The sequence below is a fragment of the Perna viridis genome, chromosome 12, assembly GCF_037379345.1.
Source record: "Perna viridis isolate PV_CMFRI_1.1 ecotype Kerala chromosome 12, ASM3737934v1, whole genome shotgun sequence".
In the NCBI taxonomy this organism is placed as follows: domain Eukaryota; kingdom Metazoa; phylum Mollusca; class Bivalvia; order Mytilida; family Mytilidae; genus Perna; species Perna viridis.
Genome location: NC_142456.1, coordinates 30,629,384 through 30,644,538, shown reverse-complemented (window position 1 = coordinate 30,644,538; position 15,155 = coordinate 30,629,384). Strand labels below are relative to the sequence as shown.

General features: G+C 33.4%; 1 protein-coding gene across 3 annotated transcripts; it reads left to right on the top strand.

Moving 5' to 3' along the window:
- Nucleotides 1-1,612: 1,612 nt before the first annotated feature.
- Nucleotides 1,613-8,640, top strand: LOC148601994 (uncharacterized). Of its 3 annotated transcripts, none has more exons than XM_088556220.1 (2): nucleotides 1,613-1,975; nucleotides 2,592-8,640. In XM_088556220.1, exon 2 carries the CDS (start codon nucleotides 2,802-2,804, stop codon nucleotides 3,957-3,959), a length of 1,158 nt encoding a protein of 385 aa, XP_088412346.1. In that variant the 5' UTR covers nucleotides 1,613-1,975; nucleotides 2,592-2,801; the 3' UTR covers nucleotides 3,960-8,640. The 3 variants fall into 3 exon arrangements, with proteins under 3 accessions (XP_088412346.1, XP_088412345.1, XP_088412344.1); XM_088556219.1 differs by having other exon boundaries at nucleotides 2,554-8,640; XM_088556218.1 differs by having other exon boundaries at nucleotides 2,441-8,640.
- The last annotated feature ends 6,515 nt before the right edge of the window (nucleotides 8,641-15,155 follow it).

The window sequence follows — 15,155 nt, the reverse complement described above, 5'->3', positions numbered from 1 at the left end:
GTTTCTCATATATCTCAAAACTGTTATGTTTAGCTTTATTCTGACATAGGGTTAAAGTCAGAATGATTTCTTTCAAAAGCTTTATCTAGGTGTTTTTTTACAGTTTTGTCTTTTAAGACACCAGGCCAGCGTTTTACAAACAAAAAAATAATAATAGTAAAATAAAATAAATCGTACGTTTTACGTTTACGAGTACACCTACGCCCACCGTAAAGTTACATTAAGGTATGTTTCAAAACAAAAAACAAAAAACACTCGTAAACGTAATCATAAAACAACGTTTACGTGTTCTTTGAGATTGACTCTTTTTCTTGAAGGTATAAAAAAAAACTCGTAATTAAAATTCATTTCCGGTTCGTCTGCAAATTATTGTTATTATTGATAGCTTCTTCATTGACACAACCTGCTTTAAGTTGAAATGACATCAACAAGGAAGCAAAATTAGACGACACTTGAAGTGAATACTTTAGTAGAGGAAATATCATCTCATATTGCAAGTCCAAATTCACCAATACTATAATACATGAGAAAAAAAAAGATGGAAGATACAAATGTATTACTCAAAAGTATGTTCCTAGGGTATTTTAAAAATTTTGTCGTTTTATCAAACCAGCCTTAACACTCAGTTAGATCTATCATAATCTGTGCATAATAATTTAAAAGATCTTCACCGTCACTGGCTTGTATGATAACCTTTCTACAATTTGCTCCAATTTGTATGGAATAAATAATTCACATTACCTTAGCAGATTTCACGCGTATGGGGCGCTGAATGGGACCTGATCTTTTTGTTATCAAATTCAATTCTGTGTCAAAAAATTCCATTCTGTACCACAAAATCCAATTCTGTGAGATAAAATTCAATTTTGTGTCACAAAAGTCAATTTTGTATGCAAATTAGTTTACAGAATCCTTTGGATATGCAAATGAATTCAAAATGTGCAGCATCATGTATACGTGTATTACTAACTGAAAGTATTCACTGCAATACAGTGGATAATATGGGAAGCCAAAGTGGACAAAAATCAATATTAGAAAATGAATTTTTACTATTACAAAATCATTTTTTAATACTAGAAAAGATTTTTTAATATTAGAAATTCATTTTGTAATATCAAAAATTCATTTTCTAATATTACAAATTCATTTTTTAATATTACAAATTCCTGATTTAGTGATATTGTAAAATATCACACACTTTGTAATATTACAAATTGAATTTGTAATACTAGAAAATGAATTTGTAATATTAGAAAATTAGTTTGTAATATCAGAAAATCACTTTGCAACATTGCAAAATTAGTCACATTTTTCAATAATACAAAATGATTTTCTAATATTAGAAAATCAGTTTCTAATATTCCAAAATAGGTTTTTAATAATAGAAATTCAATTAAATATTTAAAATTAAAAAAATGATTTTTAAATATTAAAAAAGTGTTTTGTGATATAAGAAATCTGATTTGTAGTATAAGAAAATGAATTTGTAATATTAAAAAATCATCTTTTAATATTAGAAAATGTTCATTTTTGTCCACTTTTGGCTTGCCATAGGATAAGGTACGAATGTGCACGGTTAATATAATAAAGCACATAAGTGAAAGAATAATGGATATCGTATTATCGAATAATCCACTGTGTCTTACAAAATTAATTGTGCCTAAAATGAATTTCGTCATCACAAAATTGAAGTGATCATTAAACAAGTCTGTGTAACATAGTTTTGTATGACAAAAATGATTTTGTACCCAAAAGTGATTTTGATTACAAAAAGATCAAGTCCCTTTCGGCGCCCCATATTACTCTTCTACACTATTTAAGGAACGAGAAGCCAACCGTTCATAGATGACTAATCAGTATTTGAGGCAGATATAGAACACAAAAACTTTCATCAATATTTGGAAAAATTTATGGAAATTTTTTCAACACCCAATTTACAACTGGGAGACAACATCAAGCGGATAATCCAATTCAGGTAAGTCTTGACAAAATATCTTAATGCTAGCAGGATTTCATTGATTTGCATCAAAAAGATGTTAAATTAGATAATTTATTCCATAGCTTGTAATATTAAAGTGATTTACGCGGTAATTTTCGACTAATTTCTACCATGAGAATCTGACTATAGTTATATCGACAAACAAACCCGTTTTAATTCATATGAAACTTGATCCTGATACAGGAAACAATTTCCAGTAGGGTATACGTCCTCTGCTGACATGTATACATGTACCGACATGCATTTTCATTTTAATCTAAAGACTGAGTGCACTAAGTTTGCATGTTTTTAGTACATGCATACTTATGCATTTTCGTAAATACTGAAATTAACAACAATAATTCAATCGTGAGAATCGAGAAACCACGGAGTCACATAACGAGACTTACAAACTCAATTCAAATACAAATCCATTAGTCAAATACAAATTTGTATTTTCAGCTCCTTGATTCTAGATGCATATAAAATGCAATCAAGTAATTGTAAACGAATGTGTATTGGAGTCGGAGCCTTGTCTTCAATATTTCTAATTTTACATTTCTATGTCTTTGAAGCAAATAAAGTGTATTCAATTTCAAACTTTATATACCAGAAAGATTCAGCACAGGACACCGATGTGAAATCAGAGGATGTCCGTACGAAAACTAAAGAAAATGGTATTTCACGTAAAACATTATCCAAGTTTGAACAATTGCACGTGAAAATGTATAGGGCAATTCAAAAGGCCAAAATACATATACGTGGAACAAAATCTACAAAATTTGTTTTTTAAGCACTGAATGTGCTTACTGAACTGCTAAATATGACGGGTACATCTACAGAACAGCTTAAACGCCCTACTTATCAATCAAAACACGTGTGTAAGGAGGTATTCAAGGGGACTTTGTACGGTTTACCCTTTTTCGAAAAAGGATTTGAAAGAGAAAATTGCTTTTATGCTACACAAATTGAGGAAATTGTTACTATAGTGGTTTTACTCACAGAAGATCTTATGGAGCACGCACGCTCTCTTCTACAAGGAATGATGCAATACAACAGTAAAATAAAAGTGATAATTGGAACATGGGGTACAAAATGGTTGTGGGAAAATGCCATTTACAGTAATATGATGTTTAAAGAAATTCCAAGGAGTTTTTCTCTTGGAAAAGCTTGGAACTTTTTAATTGAACAAGTTAAAACGGAATACGTTTTAGTCGCTCCCAACATTACTTATTTAAACAATGATACTCGAATTGAGCGTTTAGTGCATGAAATTGATAGCTTGGACGTGGCTGTCGTTGGGGGTGCGTCACGTGACAAAGATGGTTTTTGGAAAATTGGCTGTTATCAAGTCGCATACAGAAATTATACATTAGTTTATGAAGAAGGATACGACGAATCTCTACACGAATGTTTATTTTGTTACTTTTTAACAGGTTCATTCGTAACTCGAAAAAGCACAATGGTGAAATACAAATTTGATGAAAATATTGGAATGTCTAGTGTCATGAACGATTTTTTTCGTCGTCTTTCTAAGGACAATAAAGAAAATGTTGTGTGTCCTGATTCTATGTTTTACGTTCATAGGACAAAACTTTCTAAACAAGTTTCGGACTGGTCTGATCTTGCTGTCAAATACAATCTATATCAGTTTCGTTTCGCTGGCGAGTTCGACATCAAATTCAAATGTAATAGTAGAAAAATTAATTGCAATAAAAATATTGGATATGCTGTTCATCCATGTTGTTTGCAGGATTTAGTTGACGTTACAAAGTTTGCGATGAAACTCTGCGAGGAATCTGGAATTATTTGTGAATTAGACTCGGGTACCTTGTTGGGGGCAGTAAAGTTCTATTCAGTACTGCCATGGGAAAGAGATTCAGATTTAGTATTTCTTTCTGATAATTTCACAGCTCTATCAAAACTAAAAGATCAAGTTCCGAAACAATATCATTTTAAAGATGATAACGGGGAGAGTTAAAAATTTGGACAAAAGGTTGTAAAAGTGGTGGATATGTTGCGCTGCGTAGCAAATACTGGCGTTTAGAGATTTATGGTGGATACACATTGCCATCGGAAAAGGTACTTAAAGACGGATTTAAACCTACAAAAATATTATTAGACGGACAATGGGTGTCGGTTCCACGAAACCCGGGGTTATTTGTGAGGAACAGATACGGACCTGAGATGTATGCTCATGCTGGGCAACATTGGGGTGATTTTGGGGCAAAGTCAAGTTGGATAATATATAAGTCTAACTATTTCATGACTTGCAAAACACCAGGGCGTCATGATTGCTTAAATTACATAAACTCTGATGGTAATCTTCAGTTCAATACTCCAATTGTTTAATTCCGAGTCCACAGACTTTATGATAATTTTGACAGACATATGCAACATCCATTGAAATGATAGTTTATCAAAAAAAATAAGTACTGTAAGGGAAGAGAAATGGGCATTTTTAGTGGAGTATTATCATTTTCAATTAAAGCTTTTGTAATACTATCTATGTCAACCATTATTTAGTTAAATAACACTATAACAATAAAGTTGAAAACGATAGGACTTTCCGTATATCCGTTACATCTGTTCATTTTCTGCATTATAAAGCTAGGACATCGTTGCTTTGAGCTGATAATTCGACTGTCTTTGCGGAAATAAACCACTAAAATTCCCCCAAAAGTCTTTGGTAACACAGTGTTAGCCAATCATTTGCACCATATGAGTGACGCCTAGAATCAGCTGACTGTTCCTATACTTGGTTCAATTTTCGTTTTCGTGCTGACATATATACTCAATACTGTTAGACCCGGTTTGCAATCATATGTGATATTTGTAATACATGACGGGCAGAGAGGTTTCTTAACGCCCTTGGCTATCATTTGGGGTATCGCACAGACGATGTAAAGCATTGACGCGTTTACACAGTCCCTGGGCATGGTCATACCCGTGACTGTGGGTCATGGTGTATTCGGGGAAATTAGTTGTCATGTGACCAGGTTCATTTATTGAAGTCATGAAATGAATTATCACGTGATTTAATGTCGATCAGTGACCTAGTGTTTCAGTTTGTAATCTGTACACTAGATATTGTACAGCATACAACATTTGCTGAATCTTTGACCCAGCAAAAGTATTTTGCTGGGTCAAAGATTCAGCAAAATAGTTTTTGGGATAAAATCAACACCTCCAAGTGCATGTAAGACAGAAAGGTATGTCAACTTAATGGTGCACGCTAGTCAATTGATGAGAAATTTCCAAGGCCGAAAAAATAATGTTATGTTTCCGATCACCATTCTAGAATTTTGTCGGGTCGGTAGGTAGATTTTTATTTTTATTTCAAATTTCTAACATGGAATAAGTCAAGGTGACACCAAACTTAGAATACAATGAATAAAATATGCAAAAACTAATAGACTTAGTCCACGGCCTAATCCCTTTTGGGATTCGGCGCTTGAGATATTCTATTGTTTTGACGATGGTGGTCAAACCAAAAACTACTTAATTCAAGTGCCGAATCCTAAAAAATGGATTATCCACGACCAGGAGCACTCTCACGCATTTGTGTTTACAATCGAATCTAAATATAAAAAACAAATATGTCTCTTTGTTTTTCCACCTAGGATAGAAAAAAATCTATGGCTTTATTTTCTCCTTTTTTTTTCTGAAAGACAATCGGCAGACTATGATTATTTTTTTTCAAAATAACAAAAATATTTTGGTAGGGGGTCTGAAGGAGGGTCGGTAGGGTGACCGGAAACATGTCATAATTATTTTTAGGCCTGATAGGATGGTCTATTTATTACTCCAGCAGTGCTAGAGGCTGTCTGGTTAGCTATTTTGTTGCAAAACACATGGCATTGAGGAATCTGTTGAGTTGGGGTAGCCCAATTAGCTGCCCATTACTATAACATGAAGTTTCTACATTACTACATGGACTCTACATTATTCATATAGACATTATGTACACGTAGAAGTACAGTTCCATGTCTGGTCTTTGTCCCTGGATTGCATTCTTTTTATTACCGCTATAACCTTGGTTCCCTTGATTGCTCTTGTGCATATAAGTACATTCCCGAGGAGCTAAAACGATTTTTAGTTTTTCTATATATGTACAAGTCGACTTAAATGAAATAGAGATTCTTAAGTTAATGACAGTGTTATGAAGTACTGAATATACATACGAGTTGCAGGGGGATACATGCGAGTTTGCTTCTGAAACCAAGTAACACTGGCAGTGCATCTGGATATATTTTATACATCTGAAAAACAAGTACTGTGATAAAGGACACATTTTCAGGCTATTTAGAAGTCGATAAAATTGTTTGATACAAGATTTAGTTGAAATATTGATTTTGAAGTGTTAACTGTGAGCCGGTATCGATTAGTTTAGTCATAAAGTCCTTCATATATCGGTATTGTAATTTTGATTCATAAGAATTTTGAATGTTTTCTGTCGAGTACATGACTGTAAGTGGGAAAAATTTTACAGTTTTGCAGTTTTATTCTCTTTTGATAGAGAACTGTTTAACTAGTACTAATGTAAAAACTAAAACCTTATATATGTAAAAAAAAATTGCGGTCGTATATTGGTATAGTGCTGACAGCGGCGTCATCGTCGGGGGCATCCGTGTCGTCGACGTCCATATTCACTTGGTTTTCGTGCGATGACTTTTGCTATGGTTGATCAATTGTTATAAAATTTTGATATGATTTTACTAACTACTGAAGGAATGCTCCTATTTGATTTTTAGTTTATGACCCCTATCGTTTCAAATTAGGGCCATCCATATAACTGACAGATACCACACTGCTGGTTTCTGTTAATTTAAAAAAAAAAACCTGAGAGTCCAGAATTTTACCAGGCTAACGCACACAAGGTGAAATGTTCAATCCTTAACATGACATATCAAGTCCAACACATCCATGCAAGTACACCTTCAAGAAAGAAGCATTGTATAACTATATGACTTGTCATATGGTTATGGTAAGCCATTGCGGAATTTGTTCCCCATTTATTGATGTCAGTAGATATTTGGTAACATATGTTAATGGATATTTATCAACAAACGCATAATTCAATTATTGATATCAATAAATGGAGGAGTTTTCTAGACAATGCAAATGGATTCAAGACAAAACGTAATCTAATTTGCTCATCGGGCAATACCAGTCTGCGTCCATACTTGCCCCTCGGGCAATACCAGTCTGTTTCCATACTGGCTCATCGGGCAATACCAGTCTGCGTCCATACTTGCCCCTCGGGCAATACCAATCTGCCTCCATACTTGCCCCTTCCGGCAATACCAGTCTGTTTCCATACTTGATCATCGGGCAATACCAGTCTGCGTCCATATTTGCCCATCGGGCAATACCAGTCTGTTTCCACACTTGTTAAAATAAAATAAAAATTTGGTTTTATTTGTGCAGATGTGAACAGAAATCGACCGGAAATGTCAGATAGGTACTTGTAAGAGGAAGCTATGATCTTCGCAGAAAAGAAAAATGTTATCGCGTGTGCTTTTGTAATCTTATGCAAAATGCTAATACTTTGATAAAGCTTTTTCTGCATACCTAATGTATTTTCATAATAGTAAATGATCATGAGAGTAATATAACAAAATGTAGACTGCCCAAGTGTATAGTGATATGGATCACGGAAACTGATACTGCCCGAGTCATATGCGAGGCGCAACATATATTGCAACCCACATGCAGTCCGCATTAAGTGATATTGCCCTCACCATTATTTATTATAACTATGTTTGTTGCACTAATGAACCATATACTAATATACAATGCTTTTTGCTTCTGTTCATTTTAATGTGTTCGTACATGACCTGTTTAGTTGTCATAATTATAGTATACATGTTACAGTATAAATGAGGTTCATTCAACATATGCCAACATTTTAAAAATTAGGTATAAAAAGATTGAGAACTTAGTTGACATTCCTTGAATGTTGTGTAAGCAATTCCTAAATTAATGGATTATAGTTATATAAACAGACCTATATAATACTATTACCAAATAATAAGGCTGGCATTTAAGCATAAATAATCAGTGATAGTCAATATATTTCTTGTACTTATAATAAAACTAGTGCAATATTTTTATTGTAACAATTTTAAAATTTAAAATGTAAGATTTTATCATAAATCTTAGATGTCTACCTGTAATTAAGGTTCTGCTAAAGGCAATATCTAGGACATGAAATGTTTTCATTCGTAGTTTAAATAATATATTAAATTAAAAACTGAAACATTGCTAAATGCATCTTTATATGTATATAACACACTAAGCATTAAGCAATGTTGCAGCGCTAAATTTAATGTATTATTAAAACTATGAATGACAACATTTCGTTAAGGAATGTCCTAGATATTGACTTTAGCTGAACCTTAAGAAAATTGTTACTATCAAAACATCTATTGTATTTTATGTGTTGGCATTCCTTCAATATATATAATTTTAAAATGTTGGCATTCCTTGTAGACACAACAAAGAATTGTAATTGTTATTATACATATACATGTAAGTCATGAGGAACTGTCAGACATCCAGACGAACTGAAAATAATTGGTATAACTCAATTGCAGTGCTCTGAACACTGTCATATTTCCCTTGATTTCACTTTTTAAATAAACACAATTTTTAATCATTGTTATCTTTATTTGTTTTTTTTTCTTTTTTGTTTTTTTAATGTGTTGTTCATTTTTCAATTCTCCTGTATTTAGTAATATTTTATTGTCTGACGTATTTCTGTCGTCTGCTAATGGCAACGACGATGCCCAAGTCACCAAATGCGTTTTATAGGAGGACAAACCTAACAATTAGTAACAATCCGAATTTTTATATCAAATAATCGGACCGAATACTTTCAATACTTCAGAATTCTACACATCAAATAATCAACGTTTAACCAATAGAATGTTTGAATTTATTACTGATTTGCAATAATACAATGTGTATGATTTTTAAAATACAGAGTTGATTGAACAAATCTTTCACATACTCTTACAAAGTTCATAGATATCGATGTTCCGGAGATACATAATATATGACGAGCATAGTTCAGCTTTATTTTCTCTCGTCTATTGATATTTTATTCAAACGATTAACGGTGTTGTAATTTTCATGTATTCGCACATAATTACTTTCTGAATGCAGTCAAACGACAGTTCAATGATAGTTGGCATATTAAGTAATAGATATACAACAAAATGACGTTTATTCATAAAATACAAGAATGAAGTCTTTGAAGTCGCTAATCGTCAAATATTCTATGCCATTGATTTTGGCTTGCTTTCAACATGCATGCGAATTCAATGCTCTACTAAACTTAACTGCAAATCAATCAGTGATATATATAGAATCGTCTAAATAATAGTCAACAATCACTCTTACGGGGTGATGGATCGTTAAAAACGATGCGAAACTTAACAGTAAATAAAATAAACGTCTAAATATGTTTACCATCACCAGAAGATGGTAAAATTTAAATTGAATATTTCGGATAACAGATATCCTTCCTCAGCATAAAACTCACAAAACTTAACGAGCATAAAACTCACAAAGTTCAAGATCAAAACAGATTCAGAAGCTGAATAGCGTGCGCTGTGGGTGATTGTACCTTTATCAAAGGCTCACATAAGCAACTGATGAGGAGCCTGAATGAAAATAACAAAGAGGGGCTTTTTATCAAAGTTACAATTAACTGTGGAAAACTATTCAAAAAAATAAAAAGTCCAAATATAGTAGTACGGCGTATTGATGTATAGCACGTAGTGCTGTACCAGCCTTAGATCCAAGACCTAAAAATGAATTATTTTTTCTCGTTAATTCCATCTGGAGAAGTTGTTTGCAATTTCTTCATCCCGAGATACTCTTTTACATTTTGACCAGTTTTTATTATGTTCTATGATCGTCACAACAATGTTGTGGAGATCCTCCTGGGTGAGTCCGGCAGATCTAAGATGGCGACTCAGAGGGAGGTCTGGTTTGCATTTGTAGTCACTGCGATGACCATTCATACGCCTGTTGATAGGTTGTTCTATTTCGCCAACGTACTGCATACCACATCGGCACTGGAGAAGATATATGGTATTTTCGGTTTTGCAAGTTACGTCGCAAAAAATGGCAAATTCCTTTCCAGTGCAGGTACAGGTCTTACATCTCTTATCTCCACATGGTCGACACTGGCCCGTTGTATTTTGATTAGACTGAGATGAAATCTCTGCCCTTACTAGGGCATCTCTTAGGCTCCTCGGTCTACGGAATGCCAGGACCGGGGCCCCTGGAAAGAGCTTGGAGTGCTTGGGATGTTTTTGAATGTCTTTCCAATTTGAATGCAGTAACTGCGAGAGTTTCCCAAAAGCTGGATGGTACGAAAGTACAAAAGGGACCCATTTGTTCTTTTTCTTAGGTTTGTACTTGAGGAGATCTTAACGGCTGATTTTGTTAACACGTTCAAATCCCCGATCTATATCTGATAACGCGATAACAAATGACCACGGAGTTCATCTAGACGTTTGTTGGTGGTATCGTCAGAAGAACAAATACGCCGAATTCGAAGTGCCTGACTGTATGGGATGCTTTTAGTACAATGTTTTGGATGACAACTATTGGGAGATAAGTATTGGTGACTATCAGTTGGTTTGCTGTGAAGATCCATGGACATTTCCCCGTCTTTTACAAACGTAGTAGTATCCAAAAATGTGATTTTAGTGTCAGAAATTTCTTGGGTGAATTTGATTGATGGGTGAACATTATTGGCATGTGTGATAAAATTGTCTAAATTTTGTTTCGAGTCGGTCCATTTCATGTCAACATCATCGATGAATCGAAACCAAGAGAGGGGTTTTTATAAAGATGTTGAGATTATTTGATTTTCTAATTTACCCATGAAGATGTTAGCATACGAAGGAGCCATTTTCGTTCCCATAGCTGTACCATTGATTTGGAGGTAGTGTTCGTCGTTGAAAGTGAAGTTGTTACACTTCAAAACTAAAGTGAGTAAATTAACTAGGCAGTCGGTAGGGGGGTCCAAAATATCTCGTGATTCCCAAGCTTCTCTGCAGGCTTCTATACCCTTATCGTGTGGGATATTAGTATAGAGTGAAGTGACATCAAAGGAGACCAGAAGTGTTTCGGGAGGTAAAGGATTCATTGATTCCATTTTCCTCAGATAGTCCGTGGTGTCTTTTAAATATGACGGGAGCTTTTGAACAAGGGGTATGGTATGGAGAAGGTAATCCACAAATTCAGAAATTTTTTCGGTTGGGTGACTATTAGCAGAAACTGTGGGTCGTCCAGGGATATCTTTTTTATGAATTTTAGGTAGAAGGTAAAAACGTCCGGGTCTTGGATCCTCTGGTTTTAAGTAATCGAATTGTTCTTCTGTAATGCTGCAGTCCTTGAACATTTTGAACATTATATATATATATTGTCAAATATTGTTTTTTGAAATATTATCATGTTATGTATTGATTGTAAATAAGTAAATAAGTAAAGAAGTTGTAAATAAAAGATAAGAAATAAACAAAATAAAAACAAAACGAAAAAAAAAATCAATTTATCTATTTTTGTACGTTTCTAAGTAGCTATTTCTGTGTTTTCCTTACTACTATATATATAAATTTATCCTGCAATGAGGTTATCTGTTAAACGAATAAAGGTATATGGTTGATTATTTTTGCTGTATCCGTACATTAGCAAGTTATCGACTTTCTGGCTCCTCCCACTCACGTGATCGGCGGAACTACTTTTTTTCTGGTATGCATAAATTAATCATGGCCTCCACCATAATTACGATATAAACAAATTGCGATTATCAGTTTGCAGACAACTTCCAATATACCAAACAGAAACAAGTCAGCTTCCACGTTCCACGTTCCTCGCGAAATTCAAAACTTAAATGTTCTTAAAATCGACTTTACAACATTCAAAATATTTGTATTTATTGTTCCTTTTACTTATTTGTCTCTTGTAATTTAAATAAATTTTGATACATTGCTTAATTTCTTCAATAATCTATTGATCTAATAAGATATGTGTATTCGGCTTGGAACGGGGGAAATAGCTCGGCGGAGCCTCGCATTTCCTACCCGTTCCGTCGCCTCATCACATATCTTCAATAATTTTCGACAATATTGTATATATAAACGTCTCAGAATGTGAAGACTCTATTCACTACACTGCTCCATCGGATCAAATTGATACTATTGAGACGTTTGTATAATATTGATTTGTTGTGACATGCATCATTGATTTGATCCTCTATCCTACATGATAACATCTAAATGAACTGTCCCGTACTACCATACATCGTGTACTAAGTTACAGCCCTAGATTAATCATACGAGGAGGAATGACCGAGCCAGCGAAAGCTATATTTTTATATAGCCTAGCAGGCCGAGTGGTCTACAGCGCTGGACTTTGTGCAGGCGGTGTTGCCATAGATGTCACAGCGGTACGAGTTCGAGTCCCGCGGAGGAAACGACCAAAAATTTGCATCGCAAATTTGACAGTTCAAACATCGTTGGGAATTTTTCATACCTTTATATATATATATATATATATATATATATATATATATATATATATATGTACAGACCAACAAACTAAATAAACATTATCATCAGACGCATATGCACATATTACGCATGCTTTTTTTTTTTTTTGCTTCATTTGGAAGTGAAATATCCTTTTTAAAAACTATGAAGAGCAGAATTAATTCTGCTTATGTAGTATGAAATTTTTAGTTGAATGACACATGGCAACAAAGTAGTTTTAGAAAGGACAGAATTGCATAGGTTGAGCAAAAGCTCTGTCACTAATCAACCCTTAAGGGTTGTGAAAAAAATAATTTTACAAATTCATGAAACAACGTAGAATGTATAGGAAAAAGACTACCAAACGAGCGACTTAAAAATTCCAATGAATTATCGATATTATTTATGGCATAAACGTAGCAAGGGATGATCGATATTATTTATGGAATACACGTAGCAAGGGATGATCGATATTATTAATAACATCATATTAGAGATAAATTATCGATATTATTTATGGCATACACGTCGCAAGGGATGATCGATATTATTAATAACATCAAATTAGAGATAAATTATCTGTAATTATTAATTACAGAAGATATACTCAGTAGAAATATTTGTCATGAATTTGAGTATCTGAAATGTGAGAAAGTGATTATGCTAGGGCTATACAATTTTTGAATAAATTAAATTAAAATGAGCAAGGAGAGAACTATTCGGAAACTGAAAACCACAAGAATGATATAAATGATATGTTTTTTTATTGCATACTAATCTATCGATCTATAGTGTACGATTTGATTGTAGCATCGAAAGGTACATGTAATACCATGAACAGGTTTTGAGCGGTGTCCTTTCATGGGTGTACTGAAATGAAAAATCAAGAGAATGCACACAAAAAAAAAGAAAAAAAGAAAAAGAAAAAAGAAAAAACGCCTTCAATCAAATGTGAAGCCGAATTTCCTTTTTTTTAATTATTTATAATTACTGAATTGCTAAGTATAGGCTAAATATACCGAGGAGTAAACAGTGGGGCAATTTTAATCCGTCAAAATCCAATCACTTGATTAGAACGTGAAGACTGGAAACAATGACGATCTACATAGACAATGACACAAACCTAATAAGGTATATTATAAATAAAAACTGAAGATAAGGAACACAAATCGTAACACAAAAAACTAAAGCACTAGCAGTATGAACTAACAAGAAGAAAAACACAAAAACAAAATACAAAAAAAACAAAACAAAAAAAAACAAAAACAAAAAGCAAAACAAAATTAAAACAACAACAAAAAACCGGGAGTGACATCAGATACCCTTGAAGAATAGTATGTCCTGCTCCGCCAGTGGCATCCGTCATATTACAAATGAGTGTAATCCATTGGTTGTTACAACAATGCAGCCCTACAATACGAATAACAAATGAGTACTATCATACTATCAGAAACATTAGCGAAATCATTCAATTCAACAAGGTATCCTGATATAATTAATGTTAATGATGTAGAAATGGTGAAAAACCATACAAAAAATTGACACATTGAACATTGACATAAAAAAAAAAAAAAAAAAAAAAAAAAAAAAAAAAAAAAAAAAAAAAAAAAACCACCTCGCAACAAAAGACAATTCCAACTGGATATGTATAAAATGTTTACGACACAAATAATCGAAATGGTTAATGATTGAACATAAAATACACGAAACGGAATTAGGTGAAGACCGATGTTTTATAACTGAACAAGAGAATACAGTATAAGTGGTTATTTTCGCGGTGAGTTATTCATTTTTGGTCTTTTTCATTAAACGTCTTGCCTGCCGCGAATAAATACCTTATCCAATTTTTGAAGAAAAACGCGAAATTTTCCACACGCGAAAAAAAAATAAAAAATAAAACACACCCATACAGTATTCAGTGATGCGTTTTAAACTTACCAAGTTTTGTGAAAAAAGTTTTTCAGTGTGTGATGACGTTATAAAAGTTTATTTTTTTAGAAAGAAACTGAAGTTGTCGTAAAACGAAATTTCGGCTGGACAATGGTTATCTGACTTTTGCTATCGTAATCATCATAATCTATAGGTGTAATAATGAAACATGCGAGTTTTTGACGGGAGTAAAGCTTAGAAAGATCTTTTGAGAAACAATTTCCATTTCTGAGCTGTTACGAGGGGGAAATTGAAAACTTTAATATGCCACTTATTTCATTGATCAAGGGTACGTTTGGTTGCTTCCCATGACGAAGGCGCCATACGAGAATATTGTAAAATTGGAACATTTTGCTGAACGTTTCGGTAATACACAGAAAAGTACCCTGTAATAAGATTTCATATTCAGAACAAAAATATAAATCTGAATCTTACATTTGTTTTCGGGTTTCGAATCGACCAAAAGTTCAAATCAACAATTTGTTTATTTAGTATCAGTTACGTCTGTTCATCAATCGGAACACCTCAGCCTTTCTAGTTACACGAAAGAAAAACCTCGGAAGAACTACGCGGATGGATCTGTCCGGAATTTGACCGATCCGATTCTAAAATTATAGTTAAATTGGTTGAATTTTTACCTGTACTTTTTTTAGCTCTTTGCTTTGCGCCAAAAATTCTTTAAAATTTTGTTTTTT